The 14,128-nt window shown below is 36.2% G+C and overlaps 2 protein-coding genes across 5 annotated transcripts in view; one reads left to right on the top strand and one right to left on the bottom strand.

The window, feature by feature from the left end:
- Positions 1 to 14,128, top strand: part of Roc2 (Regulator of cullins 2) — a 135,917-nt gene that overhangs the window by 18,051 nt on the left and 103,738 nt on the right. The gene's annotated exons all lie outside the window — the stretch shown is intronic.
- LOC135709110 (facilitated trehalose transporter Tret1) overlaps positions 1 to 14,128 on the bottom strand; it is a 34,317-nt gene that overhangs the window by 3,336 nt on the left and 16,853 nt on the right. For 2 of the 4 annotated variants that reach the window (XM_065231333.1, XM_065231327.1), the window contains exons 2-3: positions 10,883 to 11,073; positions 10,632 to 10,757 (exon numbers count right to left, since the gene is read on the bottom strand). In XM_065231333.1, the coding sequence (XP_065087405.1) occupies positions 10,632 to 10,757; positions 10,883 to 10,969 (213 nt within the window). In that variant the 5' untranslated portion in view covers positions 10,970 to 11,073. The remainder of the gene's footprint in view (positions 1 to 10,631; positions 10,758 to 10,882; positions 11,074 to 14,128) is intronic. The other 2 variants (XM_065231311.1, XM_065231320.1) reach the window with 1 other exon arrangement.

Below are 14,128 nucleotides of genomic sequence, written 5' to 3' on the forward strand. Positions count from 1 at the left end.
TTGCGTGTAGATACATAGTGTGCAAAATCAGCCTGTTTCGACAAACAATAATCCGGAATTGATCGTAATTCAACAATGAAAAAGAAAAACTAGTGTCTTTTCCAACAATACCAAATCATCAGAAATCGGTATGAAATATTCGAAGATATTACAAAAGTATTGTCTATTCACCCGACCGGGAAATGTATTACTATATTACAGATTTGCATAAAAAGCATACATAATTTACAATGATTTATCGCATAACGGATTCTGTAATGTGATCGTTAAAAGGCACTGTGGCAAGAAAATCATCTCCTGAAGATTTTATACGAAAATATTCATTCTGGTGTTCATGTCATTTTTTGCGTGTTTCATTGGAAATAAAACGTGCAAAAACCGTCGCAGAAGGTTAGGGCGTGTTTTACCTCTAAAGGCCTGTCTAGAGATCGAAGCGAAGCGAAAATCTCATACTACATTTTTCACCTGCGTAAAAAATGCAATTGGCAAATATTTCGCTTCGCTTTGAACTGTAAACAGATACGATCCAGCGAAATCTAATTTTGTGGATCGTATCTTTTTCGCTTAGGTTTATTTTTTTTTTCGCGCATGCAGCGCTAGCGAAAAGAGCAGCAACTAAGCGAAAAGTTGACGTTTCGAGAAAGAGCGTATCTGTCAGATTTTCACTTCACCGGAGGTGTAATCTGATCGATTTCGTTTCACATGAACTGTAAACTGTGAAAAAAGGAAACTGGAAAATGTTCCACAAACATTTTTTCACAACCTTTTTCGCTAGCGAAATTTCATGATTTTTCGCGTGCTTCAATTTTCGTTTCGCTTCGATCTGTATACTAGGCTTAATGAAACAGACAATAGTGAGGAATGTGTTTTGGATTTGGAGACCATCACCGAATCTAGTTTTCCGCACGGTGCGCATTTGCTCAAAATTCGAAACAGTGTTTGCCTGCTACTTCATGGTAATATGAAACATGTAGCGGTTTGAAAGTCATGTGTTCTAAACTGATGAAAATAGCTCTACCTCATTGAGGCGTCCCTTACCATGTATTACACTTCAATTAGCATTCATCATCGCAAGCTCATCAATTACGCTGAATGCTAAAAGTTACTTTAAATATTACGGCATTGAATCATGCATCGATAATAAATATGCAAATGAGTACCTTATAGCTTCATCGCTTGAAAGTATCCTACCCTAAAAGGGTCGAATTTACGTTGGCTTCCGTGATCGTACTCTGATTGTTCACAAGTGATTATCAATAATGGTGGAATTTGTTTATCCTTTAGCGCTTACTGAAGTATATTCACAGATCGTGATTAAATTTCCTTCCATTGGCATTTGGTAATGCGATTATGATATGTTTGGCTTTGGCTTTGGCTAAAATTCTGTACGCAAATCAAACAGAAAATACATCAAATGTAAGTTCGGGATTCTTAATACATCCTCTGTACATGTACCTTAGAAGAAATAAAATGTAAATAGTACTAATAACAGACTGTGATGAACACATAAACGACGTAGCATATTTTTTACCAATTTTAGACCCCCTCCTCTCCCTCGTTGAGTATTTTGCTATATCTAATAGGTAATGCAGGTAATGTCGGCCTAAGTGTCCCTAATTTGGGCCCATACGACTAAATTTTCAATAGCAACCAAAAATATCCATTAGTAACGTCTCAATAACGCGTTCATCTAGATAAAATTGATAAATAGCAGATTTTTAGCGATGGGCCCAATCTTAGATCCATAGGCCAACATTAGAGCCATTTCCCCTACATGGCCGGTCTCTTATAGATTTTTTTTTTTCGTACCAAGCCTTTACACAATGAGTCGTTTAAGAACGCTTTTTATTCATTTGCATTCATTCCGCTTTTTTTTAGGTTTTTTATTTGTCGATTCTCAATTGCTGTAGCTTTACTGAGCCGAAATTATATTTGTAAAGTATAATTTTCGCTGTCACGATGTGTTTCTTATTATAATATTATTGCTTATCATTTGACTACAATTCACTGGTAAATCTTTGTCAGTCATAAAATGTTCGTGTGTACGAAGATAATATGGTTCGGTTGTTGGTAACTGTTGGAAATAACCTAAACCAGTTGTTCTTCTGAGACAAAGTTTTATGAGATATTGTTCACAACTACTTAATACGTCAATGAGCAAGCAATTTCACAAGTCAAATGTTTCTTTTTTATTTTTGGATTGATTGCTCCTGACAGTTAAGTGATGGATCCCGTTTTATCGAATCTGTATTAAAGATAGGCACGTATTTCTATATAAATATTCTAAAGCAACAAGTTTTGTCTTGAGCTGCTTTCAACTTCTCAGATGCAATACAAATTGCAGCCAGTTGCCTCTAGTACATACTACCTGGAAGGCTCGGGAATTACTTATGAATTTTTTGTTTTCAAAATGCTGGTCCAAGGATAGCTCCCCAGATTTGAGTGTTTAGTATTTAGCTTTATACTCAAGCGTCGAAACCCTCAAAACGTCCATCAAGAAAAAATGGAAGAATATGTTAGAACATTACATTCGTAAGACGTGCCACGTGACAGTCGTATCAGCTTACAGTGGTAATATAGAATATATAAACAGAAAATCAACTATTAAATAACAATTGATTGGCGTTCTTTAATTCAATAAATTTGTTTTTCGATATTTGAGTGTATAAAGATCGAAGTGTCATTTAATTTTATCGCACCCTGTAGGTCAAATGTATTAGTAAAAATAAACTTAACTCACAGCATTAAGCTAATGCCCAAACTACACAGATAAAAGATCTGAATTTTAATTGTGTAGTAAACATTCATTCACGTAAACTTGTATTTCATTTCACGCAACCGAGCAACTTGTAAACAATGTTGTTTACAAAGATGGGCTTTTGTACACAATATTTGCTACATTGCATGAAATGTCTCAGAACTTTACATGATATATAATGTAACGTTATATGATATGTGACGCTCCATTTATGTGCATCATATTGAACATAAATTTACACAAATTTTTCGAAATGTGTAGGCAGCTACAACGGTTAGAAGCGGTTTTCGTGTTTCAAGAAAAATTATTCTTATATCACGAAAGCCGTTTATAACACGTTACAACTCCCTAGTCTGGACATGGCTTAGTATTTTATTTATAAAACTAGTCGATGTCTTCTGTTGACCACATAACAGTATTTCTATATAAGGTGATTTATTCAAGATGTCACATACCCATCTTTTATACAGAATTGTAAGAAAATCATACATTTCCGATTCCAGATCTTCACCATGTATCATTTGAGGTTGCAATGGACAGCATTTTTCATGTTCTTCCAGTATCGCGCCTGTTTCGTTTAGCTATCAAACATCTTTAAATATTTCATTTGCAATGTATGGCCATAGTTTTCACAAAAATAAAACAGTAACAGAATCAGTAAATATTAATCTTTATAGTATGTTATATTTATAGATTCACAATACCTTCTGATTCAAATTACAAACATGCGCTAACTGACCACCATCACAAAACACAGAATTTTTACACGACCATTGAATCTGACCCATATTTGAGTTCCTTTTGCTCAAATTCACAAAAACGTAGGTCACTCATAGGAACAACACAAAGCACAGACGAATAAACACATACACATATCTGTGTTTGCACGTCAAAAATAAACAGACGTGCAACGACCTTAAACTATGAGCTTGTGGTAATGCAAAATGTGCGCTCATGCAGGATGTACTTGTAATCCAAAATTTATTAATTTTTAATGTTTGAGTGAAGAATAATAATGGTCCATGGTGTTTATAATGGAATGAGCTTCTTTTGTGCTTATGTTGTGCGCTCTTACTCACATCGCACGTCTCCCAAATTGTTTGCGTGCTCTCTCTGGTGTCTTGCTCTCAAAAAAATCGAGTGCAGAAGACTAATAGCGCCAGCACAACCTTTTTTGAGCTGTGCGCGTGCTTCCAGACGGTCCCTTCTCATAGTCATGCCCATAAAATTTTACTCATAAATGTCACCCACATTTACTCATACATGAGTGACATTTACTCATATTTGAGTAAAAATTTACTCAGTCTATGAGTGACCAATTTGTTTCGCGAGTTTTGTGTTCAAAGTTCAATCAATGAATAACTTCAATACCCGGGATTTAATGCGGACCCCTCATTATGGCTCTGATTTATATGAATTTTAAAATTTCAAAGTTGGCTACGCCGAACGAGATTTTAGGGTTAAAAATAAAAATTTAGAGATTTTATAATTGACAGTGATTTGATATGCTCCCAAGTAACAATTAGTGTTTGATCATGAATTTGTAGACCATGATTAAAACTGGAAAAGTGCTGGAAAACCATGATAAAACAGTCATTGTTACTTGGACCTTATTAGACTATTAACACTGGCAATAGGTAACACAAAGATGGGTACCGTATAACGGGGTGAAGTTGATCACTGCACCGTTAATTTTTCGATTCTCAGCAATTATTTTGTACGATATTGTTATGATATAATTTATTCAGTGTTTTATTAAGTAGCTTTAAATCGTATGTTTAAAACGTTTTTCCTATCAAACAATCCTTTTTATCGCTCTAAATTTACGATTCTGTGGAAGTGATAAAATATGCAACTGCTCCCTAATATCCAATCAGTGGCGTCGCGTCCACATGTGCAACCTGTGCACGACACATGTGTAAATAATTTAAAAAAATGCGTTTAGACTTTTATAGATTTGATGGTCACATTATAGCTGTACTTCTTTACGCCAAACCACAAGTGACCATGAATACACTATTTTATAGTGTGGCTCAATTAAATCTTCGACCTTGATTTGCTTCAAAAAGGATTCAGTTCAGTTCGGATGGTCTGCCTATGACAAAACTCGTTAAATAGTGCTCCTAAAACCGAGCTTTTTTGGGTGGCGGATGACAAGTTTGTGAATGGTTAAATGTCTGATGTAAGCCAAGCAGATCTTCTATCACCTCTTGAAACATACCACAAATTTAACACAAAACATGGCGGTTTGCACCACTAGTTGTAATTGAAACTAGTGTTGTGAATTTAAATTAGAAGAACATTTGTGATGTATGGGTGACTAAAGCGTGCATTTCTCGCTGTGCACTTGGATATCTGATTGCAGGCAAAGAGAGTAATGGAGAAAGAGAGCGCAAAAGCTCGTCAGTTGTAAATCTCTCAATTACCGATGGTTGCGCCGATGCGCCTGTCAAAACTTATGAGCTTCCCTGGTTCATTCTGATAGTATTGTTCTGATGCGTTAAGAGTTGATTAATAAGTTTGCTACCCAGAGGACTTCATGAATTTTCTCTAGATTTTGACACTGTTTTGTATCAAAAAATGTTTTCGGAAGTGTTTGACGGATATTCTTCATTACACTTCAGTCGAAAGAGTTAGTCTTGTGATAAAAACGAGAATTTGTTAAGTTTCCTCATACTTCGGTTAGCGCGAAAAGGGCCATACAAGTTTTGTTGTTGTTACTGTAAGGCCCTTCAAATGTTACGTTAGATAGTGATTAATATAGTAACTGAGCATATGTCCCTCGAATTCATGGAGCATTGCAAAATAAAACAAAAACTAATATGTGGTGGTAAATTATAACGAACAAAGTTTGGTGCACAGCTAAACAAATGAGGCACGCGACGCCTCCAATCCAATCATATTTTGTTCATAATAATCGTTATTGTGCTGTATCCGGCTAAATAGCTTATTTTATTTAATTTGGGGTCGCTGAAGAATCCGAATCTGGAATCAGATTATGGTAAAATGAACGATTTAATATTATTTTAAACTTATATTATTTAGAGTTCCAACCTATCACAATCTCGATCGTCAAACAGCTGATGGTAGTAACGCTTGGTACATCCCTATCAATGTGCTTGTCGAAGCACTCTCCATGACCATCCATCAAGTTGACGAAAGAAGTAAAAAGCAACTGGTGAATGTCGTCTTTGGTGGTGATCCATCACAGATCTGCTCATTTCCGGCAATCACGACACTCATCTGTGTTCGTTTTGAAGTAGTTGCTGCTTTGCTTGCTTATGTGAGTGAGCTGAAAAGCCTCCGTTTAGTTTTGCTACCTTTGTTTGTAAATCACACAGGCGCGCGGAGAAGAAATTGAAATGCGTAGGCATTGTTTTCATTTTCTTCTGTCGTTTCGCTTTTTCTCATCATCGTACTGCAGAAGTTTTCACTGTTGTCTTTGTGTTTTACATCATCAGCAGCGAGTGTTACGTTTTGCCTATCAGCAGCGACCATTACTGATGATTGTTGTTTACCATGGCTCTGCTTCTCGCTGTGTGACAAAACGGTCTGTCAACGATAGTCGGTTGGCGAGTGTCGAGTGAGTGTCATGATATTTTGCATCACTAATATTATTTGCCTATTATGTGTGTATTTTAATTATTTTACGACAAAAAAGCTAGATTTTCGAAAACCACATATTTTGTTAAAAATTTAACACCATATTCTTGTTCAGCGAACGCAAACTAAGTATAAATGCTATCTTCTGAATATAAAATTGAAAACCTGCATGTCAACTTCTCCCCAGATTTAAAAAAAAAACAAGTTATGAATCTAATTTTAATTCTAAAAAATAAACACAAATACTATTCCAAAACTAAATTCATACATTAGAAAAGCATTAACTAATTCAAGTTAGAGTCTTTGTTCGTGTGCCAAACATATGGTTGGAAAAAATATTCAATATTCAATAGTGATCAACTTCCCCCCCGTTTTACGGTAATTGTTTTGGGTCCAAAACATTGATATTTTTGCAAAGTACACTCAACTGGGGAAGATAAGATCCTTTAACAGTTTTGTATAAAAAAATAAGAGATTCTGTTATGTGGTCGTCGGAATATTTTTCAAACAATTGGGGTAAATTTTTCTTAGCTATTGTTATGAAGTACAAATAAGGGTCCGATGTTGGCAACACACACAGTTTTTGACTTTGGAACTTTCTAAAACTTTTAATAATTGCAAAATTGATTATCTGATCACGTCCAAAGCACTACAATTATCTGGAAAGTCTCAGAAAATTTGAAATAGGTTTTGAGGTTTTGTAGTACACAACACATGCAAAATATACATTTGAAACGTACTGTTAAACTAGAATCCAAAGTGTGCAGTTATACTAGCGTAGATTTGATATTACATTAATATTTTTTATTTTGAACTTGGTAAAACGACGTGCTTTTTTGTATAAATATATCGAAAAGGCTGCATAATTATAAATATGCAGCAGAGTGAAACTGTTGACTGTTAAGTGGTGATAGGACTTTCAGGGTTGCCAATCTCATGGGATACTTGATTGGCACGGTTCGGCACAACTAAAACATTCGGCCCAGATTGAGGTGTGCAGAGTTGATTACCATTTGAAAATTAATAGGTTACTTAGATATTCCATTTTCATGTCGGTTTAAAAAGTGTGTTCAGTAACAGCCCCCTGCAGTTAACCCCCAAGGTCTAGCCAAGATCTACCACCGTGATTTTTCAGTTTTTTTTCCTCTGTGCGGGACATAAACCCACTGCGACCAGTTATTTGATCTATTGTGGTATACCCCGTGTCCTTTGTCATCACTATTGAGAAATGAAGAAGTAATCAGTTTTGATACAGTTGTCATTCTTGTCTTTATCGCAAGGATCCGACTTTAATTGTAAGGTCACACTCTTTAAACCCTTTGGAGTGTTGGAACACCTCCAAAGGCGCGCCTCTTTTGCAGTCAAAAACGGATTCTTTAGCAACAACATCAAGCAATAACACCGATAATGACCATGCATCAGAATCCTAGTCTTAACCACTTCAAACTAGAGAACAGCAAATAAAAGATTAGGAATCACGTAGATAAAAAATAACTACCTAACTCATTTGTTCCTTGTTTTAAGATCATCCTCGGTGGACAAAGCCGAGTCTTTTCACTATCAACATGGCATACAAACTAAAAAGGACTAAGATGTGTTCCTTTGATTACAAAACAATTCTGTTCTCCTAGTTTGAAGTAGTTCGAACCAGGCTTCGGTGGTAGATCTTAATGCCAGTAACGCACCACGAAAAGGTAATCTACCAAGCGTTACTGAACGGCCCTTATATTTGACATTGACGGTGGATGTCAAAATGACGAGGTATGGTGTCCGACTTTCAGTCGAATAATCGATTAATCGATAAACGATCCGAAAAATCAGTTATTTGTATTATCATGACCGTGAAAGAGGACACAGACAGTTTTTATCTTCCGACTGTTTCATTTTAGTATTCTTCTTTACATAAACATCAACACCTCAAATCACAGAGTCAAATCAAATCACACACCAAAACCCGTCATGCTACATTTCAAATTACAGATAAATTCAAAACTAAGGTCATATTGTTTGTTCAATATCTTCACAAATATCGAGCATTCATCCAAACAACCTAAGAAATAATTTCGATACTGTTCCGAAAAGAAACGATGATGTTTTCTGTAGCAAATTTCATATGACGTTATCTGCACTGAGGCAAACAAACTTAGGAATTTCAAAAGGCTCAACTTACGAACGACACATATGAATTTCATAAGCGTGACTTACGAATGATTGTCGTCTAACATGAGGTTGCTCTTATACGCCTTTAATCATATCGTTTTCCCAAGCGTTGAAAGACGAGTGGACAACACACGGGCTCTGTAATCTTAACGTCCTTGTTCGGTTCCAGTCTACTCCGTTTTACTATTTTTTTTTTGCCAACATTATTTTTCATATGGCATATCAATGAAATTCATTCCGTTTTTTTGTGTAAAACATGTCACAAACATCAACACAATATTTTTGTTTAATTTACGTGACCTTACTTGAATTCTAGTTGAAATTGCGATATTTTTACGGCCACCAATGTGATACGCCGCCGCCGCCGATGAAATAACCGGCGCACAGGTCTAGTGGTGATCGCTTTTCAGTGTCAACTTAAAAAAAAAAATATTTCTTAAATCATCTATTGTTGGCTGAAAATTCGAAGAATTCTTCAAATGTTCAAGTTACTGTATTTCTTGGTCATAAAAGATTTCGTTTATTTTTTCAGTGAGGAAAATGCGATGTTAATTAGGATTAAGGTAATGGATGCATTTTGACACACTATCATATTTCAAGACCAACAATTGAAATGGCCTTAACTCCATTTTGTAAACAAACCTTGTAAGGCCATTTTCTCGCGAACCGAAGTCCGCAAAGGCAAACCAACATAATGAACAGGTAGGGGAAATTCTCCTCTACACGATTGTGGTTTAGGTTTGCGAATGAAGGTTTCGGTTCGCGAGAAAATGGCCTTGCAAGGTTTGCTTACATAATGGAGTTAAGGCCATTTCAATTGGTGGTTTAGCTATACTTTGCACATTTTACCACATAAAATTAATAAAATTTTAAAATATTATGAAAACTACATGAACATTATTACACTACTTAACGTCTTCCATTTTTGTTTTCAGTCAAATATTACATTTAATCGGTCCAAACTCAATAGGAGGTGGTATAATTGAATCCATCAATATTTTCTGGGGGTCATCAATACATGGTGGCTCCTTACTAAAATTGATTATCCGATGGAATATTCCGAGTCAAATCACCACTACCTTAACAAACGTTGCCGAGGAACAGGTCCCATCTGCCCCAACAGAAGGGAAAAATGAGGGGAAATATTGTAACATGAAATCAAACTTTTTTTTGATTTTGCGTCAATATGTTCATCAATATTTCGCCGTCAAGATTTGCATCTATATGATTGTCAATACTTTTGAGCATCTCAGCGTGCCGAGACTGTGAATGATTTTTCAGTGATTGTTCCATTTTTAAGTACATTCGTTTCAAAAATTTTTTTTTTTGATTAAGAGAATCGTTCATTTGTTATAGCTTTAATTACAACATTAAATGTGAAATTGATATTGAGAAAAATGTATAATACTTAACATACGTGTAAGTATCACCCTAACAAACTCTATGGCTGAATCAAAAATGACTCACTCGCTAATTCTATTCATTCGGGCTGGCACTCGGCATAGTATGTGTTTCAGATTCTTTCATTTTCTCGCAGTTTTCGATCATTTTTTGTCGATTCCAAATTTACGTCTAGACTGCTTGATGGAGTTACATTTGCTGAACACTCTTCTAGCAACCGAGAATGACTAATGACTTTAGGGAATATAACAATGTTTTAAATTATTATTATTTTCTCAATGATAGAAAATTTCGCTGGATCGTCTCTTAAAGTAGCAATTATTTTTTTCTGTTGTTCCATTTTAGCAAAATATTTTTTAAAGCTTTATTAATGAGATTTTTAGCCGTAAGCATCTCTGTTTATTTTTTTACAAAAGAACGACTTATGAAAATCTGTAATCTGGATGTTGTTTGTTTTGTTATAATTATTTTTCAGTAGTACACATTTGAAATATACTTCAGCTTCGTCTTGGCACACACACACACTAACACTGGATCGGAGCTTATTTTAAATGTATAAGTTTGAATTCAAACATTTTATTCCAACAATATTATAATTAAAGATTTTGAGACCAAACAAAATCCACACTTCACGAATATCGTAAACGCGTTTCACACACCTTTTCCAAACGAAGGATGCTATTCACTAACGACACAAATGTTCACTTACCGACTGATCTGTGACTTCGAACGACGTAATGTTGCGATTCTTCATGGACACCAGCGCCGGTGAGGTGTAAGCTGACGAGAATCCTACAACCATGGAACCAAGCGATACCGATAGAGCTGCCAAGACCTTAACGTTTCAATGATAGAAAGAAGAGAAAACCATCGATTAGTTACACTCATGAATCTTTGGAAACTTTTCACCACCATTTGAGTTTGAGTTCTGATACTAGAAGAGAAAAACAGAGTATAAACCTGCGAAAATGTGCACTTGGCAACCGGTTCTTCCGCTGGTACGGTAAACGACACGTGGGTGTCTGCACGCATCAACAGCTTCACCATCTTGGGGGCTGAGGGCTACACAAGCCACGGACTATGCTAGCTGAGATTCAACTCCTTATCAATTATGTTGCACTCTGTGTGCTTTCGGTCCCGAATGTCAAAAGCTGCAAAGAGTTATTGCAATTCGTTGTTAAACGTTTTCTGCTTGATCACTTCGATCCCGATCCCGATTCGATCGTACAGTTTCGTTGAGGTGCTCTTCGTGATACAAGTGTCGGATCGAATCCTCCAGAAGGGAACCGTACGGTTGTTCTATTCAAGACCATTCAAATGTTATCAGCGCGCGCGCCCGAGTACAAACTATCAACTGAAGTTGTTTAAACTTTGATAGACAGTTTTATACAGGTCCAATGGAGCCAACGACGACGACAGATCGACGGTGATCGGTCAGCACTTCCGAACGGTGACTGCATATTGAATATATGAGTACTTTTTAAAGAATGGATGATGCGAGTTATGTGTGACCGTACAGCATAAACTCGTGCTCGCAATTGTCCAACGCTAGACGAGACAATGTGTGCGACGCGTATTTCGCTGCCAGTAATTCGGCGCGATGGAAATTAAATACAGTATGTGTCCAATTTCGGGGGGGTGTGGTCAGAATTAGTTAGCGGTTTTTTTTTTGGATAATGAGCCAATAAATGAACTAACAAGTTAGTATGATTTACATTAGGTGGATTTACATTGAATAAACATGAACAATATTTTACACTGATTTGGAATATAAAATCTTCAAGTGATCAAATTTATTTGCAGTTGTCAAAACTTGGATACCAACTGTACAGCGGACAGTGATTGTTTATTTTTACGTTGTCCTTCTGCTCTCTCGTATTGTATATTGGCCGAATCTCTCTGTGCGTACTAATTCAAAATCGTCGTATGATTTGCCGGGATATGAAAGACGTATACGCATAATGTAATATACGGAGAGGGGTGAGGGTATTGCTTTCCTCCCAGCATACCATATATGTGTACACATATGTCCCCATGATAATCGATTTGACTGTAAATCGCAGCTTCGGGAATTGAGAGCAGTGGCAGCAGAAGCAACAGCATCATCATCATCATCATCATCATCATTATCATCATCATCATCGGCGTTAAAGAGTGACAATCAATCGATTTGAGAAGCACACAAATCGAACATACATACATTCATGATGTAATCCAATTTGGTGCACGGGTGGTTGAAGGGTGAATAAGGCAACTACGAATCTGTTGATTGTAGCAATTCAGGACACGTAAACGAGACTTTGAGTTGCAGTTGAAGCAATCAGGTGTGGGATGTTAAACTCGTATTATTAATTTCTGCTATACTAAATGGAGCTGAATGTGCTAACATGGATAAACTTCTTTTCAACATTGAATTGAAAATAAGTATTTTAACGAAATTGACTCACTCTACTTCTTATTATAGATTTCTAAACTGGAACCATAAGGGCCAATTAGTTACGATAAACATCAAATTGAGGTATCAATCGAAAGTTCATGTAAGCTGCGACAATGTTTGATTATTCTTCTTCTTCTTCATCTTCGCATTTCAAGATTGCTTATCGCATATTAGCTTATTGCGTGCTGTCAACTTAATGTTCTAGATGCACTTTCACAGCTATTAATTGAAAGATTTCGATGCCTGCACCATTGTTGCGTTAATTGTTTAGCAAGAACAATCATACTCTATGCCCAGGGAACTCGGGAAATTTTCCAACCCAAAAACCCGGGAATCGAACCCAGTCACCTCCATCATGGGCTTGTTTTCTAGCTACGCCTTTACCGACTGAGCTAAGGCAAGCTCCCGTGGTATGTAATGCATACACTGTGAATATACTTATGCAAAATTTTCGCCTTCAACTGGTTTAGAACCAGTTGTCGATTAACCTCCCAAAATACGACTGAATATTTGAATTGTGAAACCGGGATTTTTCTTATATTTACCAGGAAACACGGGAAAACCCTTGACTTTTTTTTTAATAAAAATTGTTTGTAATCTTTACAATTTTCATTTTATCCATTTTGTTTAGATAAACATGATTTTCAATCCAAATGTTGCCGGTGTTTACGCATGAAGGCATATAGTAAATTTTAATCTCTGATGAGGCTATACATTTGAATATTTGAAAGTGTTGGAATTAAAAATTGTCTAAAGTTTATCTACGGTTTTTGAAATCGTTGAATGATCAACCAATAAACAATGTTTCACTTCTAGAAAATAATCCAGCTCAAATAAATCATGCAAATGAAACCACAAATTTGTTTATTTCAATTTCAGTTCCTCCGAAAATTGCTAAAAAAAAGACTTTGGAATTATTTAAAATATTAGGTTGTGCAATTTTTAGAATAAGCCTACGCAAAACGATATAAAATACACCCCCTGATGAGAGCTATTGCTATTTCCTATTTAGGATCATGTTTCGCTTTTTACCTCATTGAGAAATTTGGTCATATCAGCAGATATCCGATGTCATGCAAATTACTGCTGTACATTCCCGATTAATGCTAGAACATCTGTTCCGCATATTCACATACCAACTAGGTTCCTAGGATTTCTGCTTAAAAAAAACTATCAACATCCTAACTACAAATATCAAATCACAAATTTCTCTTATCACCGATCATCTAATAGTTGAATACCTCATAGCACTCGGGAATCTCAATCCACATTTTCTACCGCTATCAAGATCAAGTCTGCGTATGGCTACCAACTGTCCGGCGAAATGAGAGCAGTCTCCTCATCCTCTTCACACCAGCGATAATAAATCACACAAAGCCACCGCACATAATCATCACCATGTTGTACCCACTACTGCTTTTCTACACAGTGCTTCACAGACGTGGAAAATGCAAGCAGAAATCGAATAAAACTTTCCACTATCTTCTTGATGGTAGTATTCTTGCTTTCTTTTCGTACTTCTCGGGCGGAATTGCAACTTCAACTTATTCTAGCTCAACTTTAAAAACGAAAAAGCTCGATTACAATGTCTCAAGGCACGCACCATTCCAACTGTTGCCATATGTGGACAAATGGACCAACTTTTTGGCGATGGCTGGTTTCGTGTAAATTTTTCACTTTTCTTCCAATATTTTCCACACTTCACCACAAAAAGATAATAGCCAAAGATCCCAGACCACGCTGGATGTTTCCGGATGTACGGTTCCTGA

This window comes from Ochlerotatus camptorhynchus, unplaced genomic scaffold, assembly GCF_037179485.1.
Source record: "Ochlerotatus camptorhynchus isolate MF236.1 unplaced genomic scaffold, CSIRO-AGI_Acam_v1.1 ptg000033l, whole genome shotgun sequence".
In the NCBI taxonomy this organism is placed as follows: domain Eukaryota; kingdom Metazoa; phylum Arthropoda; class Insecta; order Diptera; family Culicidae; genus Ochlerotatus; species Ochlerotatus camptorhynchus.